General features: G+C 38.1%; 2 protein-coding genes across 14 annotated transcripts in view; one reads left to right on the top strand and one right to left on the bottom strand.

The window, feature by feature from the left end:
- Positions 1-6,690, bottom strand: part of LIN52 (lin-52 DREAM MuvB core complex component) — a 415,840-nt gene that overhangs the window by 362,697 nt on the left and 46,453 nt on the right. The window lies entirely within an intron of this gene.
- The window catches only part of ENTPD5 (ectonucleoside triphosphate diphosphohydrolase 5 (inactive)), a 38,433-nt gene that overhangs the window by 25,241 nt on the left and 6,502 nt on the right, over positions 1-6,690 (top strand). For all 5 annotated transcript variants that reach the window (XM_069092181.1, XM_069092182.1, XM_069092180.1 and 2 more), the window contains 8 exons: positions 114-189; positions 482-517; positions 900-988; positions 1,325-1,404; positions 2,215-2,276; positions 3,517-3,618; positions 4,767-4,907; positions 5,137-5,193. In XM_069092181.1, the coding sequence (XP_068948282.1) occupies positions 114-189; positions 482-517; positions 900-988; positions 1,325-1,404; positions 2,215-2,276; positions 3,517-3,618; positions 4,767-4,907; positions 5,137-5,193 (643 nt within the window). The remainder of the gene's footprint in view (positions 1-113; positions 190-481; positions 518-899; positions 989-1,324; positions 1,405-2,214; positions 2,277-3,516; positions 3,619-4,766; positions 4,908-5,136; positions 5,194-6,690) is intronic.

Here is a 6,690-nt window from a genome sequence, read left to right as displayed (position 1 = left end):
ATCTATCTATCTATCTATCTATCTATCTATCTATCTATCTATCTATCAATCTATCTACATGATAAGGGGATCGGTTTAACTGGTTCAAGAAATGCAAATTTCTGTCCTCCTAGGTAAAGGAAATCTTCAAAAAATCACCTTTCCTGGTCCCAGAAGACAGTGTTAGCATCATGGATGGATCCTATGAAGGTGCTGAAAAGTGTGGGTGCATATTCTAGGAAAAGAGAGACAGGGATAGAGAAAAGAATACAATTGGAAAGAAGCATCATAGGGATTTAATAGAAGAGGGAATTAGTTAATTGTAAAAACTTGAAGAAAAAAATGGAACATAAGGGGAAGGGGAATATAATAAGGGGTAATTGGGTAGAGTAGGAGGTGAAGTATATGGTTAGGAAAGTAGAATTGGCACAGAAAGGGCAATGATAGGGAAAGGGAGAAAATAAAATATACTCTAGATTCTAATCATTTTGTTTTGTTTTAGGAATATTAGCCTGGGTTACTGTGAATTTTCTAACAGGTAATAAGTTCCACAATTCACCTTAAGATTCCAATTGGTTCCCCACCTTAGTTCCCTGGTTAAAACTATTTTCTTTGTCTCATCTGGATTTACAGTTCACAGATTCCTTGGATCACTGATAGTTTTGACAAGAAAGCTCTTTTTTCCCTATGCTTAATTTCTGTCTCCATCATTCACTAAAATATAGATTATTTTTCCATCATTTCTTCCAAAGTTCCATGCTTCCTTCTGAAATCAAGAGAGCATGTTTTAGTACCAAGAAGAGAAAGTTCATTAGTTAATTAACTATGAGTATTTGTCAGATAGAGAAAGCAGGATGGAAATACAAGCAGTTTTAGGGGCCAGCTGAGATTAGTTGTTTAGAATAAGTTGTCATCTGCAGGTCAATTGCATGGTCAAAACCCAAAGACTACTGGGACTCTGGACTTGGGAGGTGCTTCTACCCAAATCACATTCCTGCCCCAATTTAAGGTGAGTAGGTTTTTTTTTTCTACTATGACTCTTTTTTATTACCATTTCTTGATTTTCTTTGGGACCAAGTAAGTAAAGGCCCATTCTTAGCAGGTTAGCTTTCAGGTATCCCTAAATCAGAATGGGAGTCCCTAAAGGAACTGATTGAGTTAAACCTAGCTACTGGATGAGCTTGCCATAATCATAGTCCCTTTTTAGGACATTTAGCTGCTCTGGTCCCTTCATCATAGAATACATAGTTTAGCCTGTTGCTGCCATCTGACTGGAGGGAGAGTTAGTGACCCTCTTTAGTCAATATTGAACAATGATTTCTTTTTTCACTTTTTTGATTTATAGAAAACCCTGGAACAAACCCCCAGTGACTATCTCACATCCTTTGAGATGTTCAACAGCACGTATGAGCTCTACACACATAGGTGAAGAAGGTGACAGGGTAGAATAGTTATATGTATCTCACATTTGTGTTATGTCCTTAAATTTTCAAAATGCTTTCATAACTGTTATTTCATTTGATCAGTTTCAAGAAATGTGTTGGTGGGTTTTTTTCTTTATTCATTCCCTCCTTGCTTAATATATTGTGAAGACTTTATACAGCCTATGAGCTGTAATTCAAGATGCTTCTTAGCAAAATGAGAGGGTCCTAAGAGGATGATTGTTTCTTGTCCTCACGAATGCATAACAGTTTGTTTATCTGGAAAGAAATAAAAGTTTTTAGAGAATGGTCTTTCCAGTATTTACAGCCCTGTAGTATGAGCTGGCCTTCCATTCAAGCATTCAACTTGTTAAAACTGGAATTAGAGTACATAGCTAAGGTAAGAGCTAAAATGATAAAAAAAAAAATTTTCTAAGTAATAAATAAGATTTGAAGAATCATTATCATCTTTTGATTGGCATATGAATGGTATTTTTTAAGAAAAAGAAAGAAGAGTTCTTGCTGCATATTCCTAAATACAAATCATGCAGGAACTCTTATCCTATGTCACCATCACTGGCTAACTCTCTCCAAGACTGATTGTCCAGAAGTGATTAATTGGCCACAGAAACTGAACTTCTCTCTTTTTCCAAAAGGAAAGAGCCAGAAAACATGTTGACAGGGAAGAGTACCATCCTTCTCTTTGTTGTATAGTTTGAGGGAAAACAGATCATTCAAACGAATTCTGTAGAAAGAGAGAAACAAGACAATACAGAGATGAAACTGACAATTTTTGTTTCCATTTCTTTGGCAGTTACTTAGGATTTGGACTAAAAGCTGCTAGACTTGCAACCCTGGGAGCCCTGGACATGAAAGGTCTGATTTGATCCGATTGCTATGTTGGGGATGGTTAGAATGATACACTATTTAACTTACTTGATATTGGCCCTCCCCCATCTTGGCAGTCATCATCCCAAATGATAATGTTGAGTTGGCATTTGGAAGTGTACGCAGAATATACCGTATAATATTGCCCTTGCTACTGCTGTTTCACAATAGTCATTAATATAATCAAACCCAGTTATAATATATATTATATAATATATTTGATATAATATATTTTATATGTTATTAATTATGTATTAGTATTAATTGATAAAAAATTAATTAGGTATTAATGTTGATTAATTAATAAAATTTAATTATGTATTAATAATATAATTAATATATTATATATATTTGACTATTGCCCAAGATAAAAATCAGATGAGTGGTGAATGTACAGTGTGGTTTTGCCTAATATCATGGTTTGATGGAAATAATTAACAACAAATAGGTGGGGTTTTATTACATGTACATAATAAAACTAGGGTTTGGTTTGTGATGGAAAATAATCATAAATATGGGTAGAAAGAGTTGGAAAATGATTGTTGCTTTATATACAGGATTCAACAAGGTTTTTAGAAGGGAAAAAAATAAGCATTTATATAGCACCTACTGTGTACCAGACACCTTAAGTGCTTTACATTTATTATCTCATTTGATCCTTGCAACAACCCTGTGTGAGGTAGGTGCTGTTATTATCCCCGTTTTGCAGCTGAGGAAACAGAGGCAGATAGAGGTTAAATGACTTACTCAGGGTCACGTTGTTTGTCGTTGTGAACCAAAATGACATCACAATGTTGAGGTCAATGTCCAGTGTGTTCAACTATGGATGATCATGCTCTATGGCAGGTTGAACCCAAATAATAAAATGTTATGGGTGATGCCTTTTGACTCTGGAATAAATTGGATTTAAGTGAGGCAGAGTTGCATGAAATCATCAACCCCAGAGCCACATAGTTAATAAGTATCTGAGGCCAGATTTGAATTCGGATCTTCCTGCTTCCAGGCCCTATGTTCTACCTACTTTACCACTAGCTGCCATAGTCCTTCGTTAATTTAACTGAGAAATGCATAGTTCCTTTAGAGAGTCTTGAAGGACTCAGCCATACTAAAGCTAATTCTCTTGAAATAGGACTTATCTTGCAACCACTTTTTGTTAAATGTAATGGCCATTCGCCCTTCCACCTTTTCCTGTACTGTCTCACTCATAACTCCTTTGATTTCCTTTTAGCCATTGACGGACAGACATTCCGAAGTTCCTGTCTACCCAGGTGGTTGGAGGCAGAATGGGATTTTGGGGGAGTGAAATATCAATATGGTGGCAGACAGGAAGGTAAGCATGGCTTTTGTGTTAGGCTGAAATGACATTTATTCCAGAAGCCCTCCAGGACATAAGTCTTTTGGACATTTGTCTTTCCTAGAAGAACCAATCTCCTGTCCTATAGAGAGATGTATTAAACTGCAGGACCTCACTCTAGACATATCTTGGTGTCTCTTGGTGTGCCTAAGCTGTGGCCCAGTGAATAAAGCAATTGCCATTCTACAGCCCATTCTATTTCTAGGGCCAAGTGTTGTATATCTCCCCAGTATAGTGTCAGTGCAAGATCTCTGCACTCAGCAAAGTGAAACCTTACTGTCAGTGCTGAACTACATAAATTGTGGTCACATGTCAAATTGAAAGTGTGGGAAGGATGATTCACATTAAGGGTTTTCTTAGAGCTGTGGCTCAGAGTTAACTGAATACCTGGAATGAGCAACAGTCAAGTCCTTGGACCTATCGAAGAGGAGTTACATATCTTCTAGTTTTAACAGTGACACAATTCACTGGGGAAGCACTCTGAGTACTTATGCATAAACACTATGAAATATGGTTCTGGAAACAACAGCTGGAATTTTGTCCACAATTCTGGATTATGGAACAAGGACGTACCATAAAGAACCTTTCTTTAAAAGAAAGCTACAAAATCCCCTTGTACTCTCTTACCTTACATTTTGCTGTGAAAAATTGGGACTATTTACTGTTTCCCCAAACATAGCCCACACTCTGCTGCCTCTGCATTTTTGCTATTACCTTTCCTCTTGGCATTTCTTCCACCTAATTGGAAGGCTGGCCCAAGTTCAAATACCATGCCACCTTCTCGAAGCCTTTCCCAGTTCCTCCATCATACCTGTCTTAAAGTACTTTCCTATTTTGCCTTGTGGTTATTTACATATGTCTATTCCTCCTTATTGGATTATAAGCTTCTTGAGAGAAGGAACTATCTTACTCATAAGATATCCTCAGAACCTCCAAGCACAGCACCTTGTACACAGACATTGAATAGACAGGTGGATATTGAATTGGGCTTTGGCTATCCTCTTGGCTTTCATCCTTCACCTTCCTTCTGCTTCCTCCCCATAAGCTTCTGCAGATCTCTTTACACTAATGTCCCTTCTCCATCATCTCTCTAAGCTCACTCCTATGTATCTTTATCCTGGCAGGGGAGACAGGGTTTGAGGCCTGCTATTCTGAAGTGCTTCAGGTGGTTCAAGGAAAACTTCACCAGCCAGATGAGATTCGCAAAAGCACCTTCTATGCCTTTTCTTATTATTATGATAGAGCTGTTGACACAGACATGATTGGTAAGTCCACTCAAAATATCAGTCCTGAGAGATTATGGGGAGGCAAGGAGAGAGAGAAATTCTTCCCAATGCTTTTTTTTTTGGTCAGGGTATACATGTTTCATTTTTCTCATGCTCATCACTCAACTTGACATGGAAGCATGATCTGAAGAACTTTGGGTGCCTCACAGGAGCCTGCGTCGATACATGAAGTCTCTTTGTTCTCAATTATGTTTCTCTTCCATTTCAGATTATGAAAAGGGCGGCATTTTAAAAGTGAAAGACTTTGAAAAAAAAGCCAGGGAAGGTAAGTGTCATCATAAGACACCTTAAAAAAACCTTAGAGAAAAGACAAACCCAGTTCCCAAATATTATAGAGCATTTCAGCTCTTTTTTCTCCAGAAGACTGATTTCCTCTTTGTATATGAGTTTTTTCAAAGGTTTATAAGATGTTTATAAGCTGCAAGGAAATCTGGGGAAACATATAATTGTGAAGAAGAAAAACATTTTTAGTTATCTGTGCTGCCTTGAGCAAATTACTTAACCTCTTTCCTTCATGTGTCGCAGGGAGGAGACCAAGCTTGATGATTGATGGAGTCCTTTCTAGCTCTAAAATGTTGGGCCTACAATCTACTAAAAAAAACTTAATACTTCTTGTGAGGAATGTCAGTGTTGTTATTAAGCACCACCATGCTTGATATTCTAAACATAGAACTTGTCACATCAGGGTTGTGTGGGGTACAGAGACCCTAACCCAAATTGACTACTCAGAGACCTCTCAAAGTGAAGGTAGAAAATTTTATTAGAATCTCGCAAGAAGCAGGCAGTCCAGTCACTGGAAAATAAATCCATGGAGAGGAGGCCACCATACAGAAGCTAAAGCTGGGTTACATAGTCGTAAACCACGCGAAAACCACAACCCTCCCCTTCCTTGTGTAATTTTTTAAATTGATTGGCTGTTCTGTTAACATTCCCTTATTTGGCAAGTGGGGTGACAAGGGGATTTCCAGAGTTTCATTTTTCCCCCAAGGTCACCTAACTGAGGCTTAAGGCTTCATATACTTTAGCAGATAGTCTCTGAGAAACCACATTACCTGCCCCCCCCCCACACACACACACAGGGTCCTTCTTAACAACTAAAAATATCCATGCTCTTTTCAAATGGTTCCAAAATAGAACCTTTACTAAGTTGCCTGGTTATTTCCTTCAGAGGCCAGCCAGCATTAGTAACAGATGAGTAACTTAGAACTGTCTCCAGAATGCATCATTCGGGCAGTATTTAGCAATCAGACTAGGATCCATAGTAGATAGGATGTAGCAGTGTGATTAACAGCAGATAGTCCTGGTTCGCTGACAGGTTTGCTCAATCAATCAAGACAGAGTTCTAGCTGAGCAGAAGGAAACTCCAGCTTCATTGAATTTTGATTTTATATGTGAGGGGGGAGGGGGAAGGCTAGAGAAGGGGGTTAGCCCTTTGAATTCGGGTTTTATGGAATATGTAAAACTTCCATCTTTTTTTTTTTCATTTCAAGTTAAGCATTAAGAAGTTTAATTAAGGGGGCAGCTAGGTGGCACAGTTAGTAAGAGGGCCAGCTCCGGAGTCGGGAGGACCTGGGATCAGTTCCAGCCTCAGATACTTAACACCCACACAAAAAAACTGGCCGTGTAACCTTGGGCAAGTTACTTAACCCCAATTGCTTAAAAAAGAAATTTAATTAAGAGTGCTTTACTAAATGCAATAAAAATGTACCTTGCAGTGTTGGAAGAGAACTTAAATTTCCTATTTTATTAACTGGTCAGGTAA

Source organism: Petaurus breviceps, unplaced genomic scaffold (genome assembly GCF_028583685.1).
Source record: "Petaurus breviceps papuanus isolate PSGF00001 unplaced genomic scaffold, PetGlider_PUasm1.0 189, whole genome shotgun sequence".
NCBI lineage: Eukaryota > Metazoa > Chordata > Mammalia > Diprotodontia > Petauridae > Petaurus > Petaurus breviceps.
This window is presented reverse-complemented; position numbering and strand designations above follow the sequence as displayed.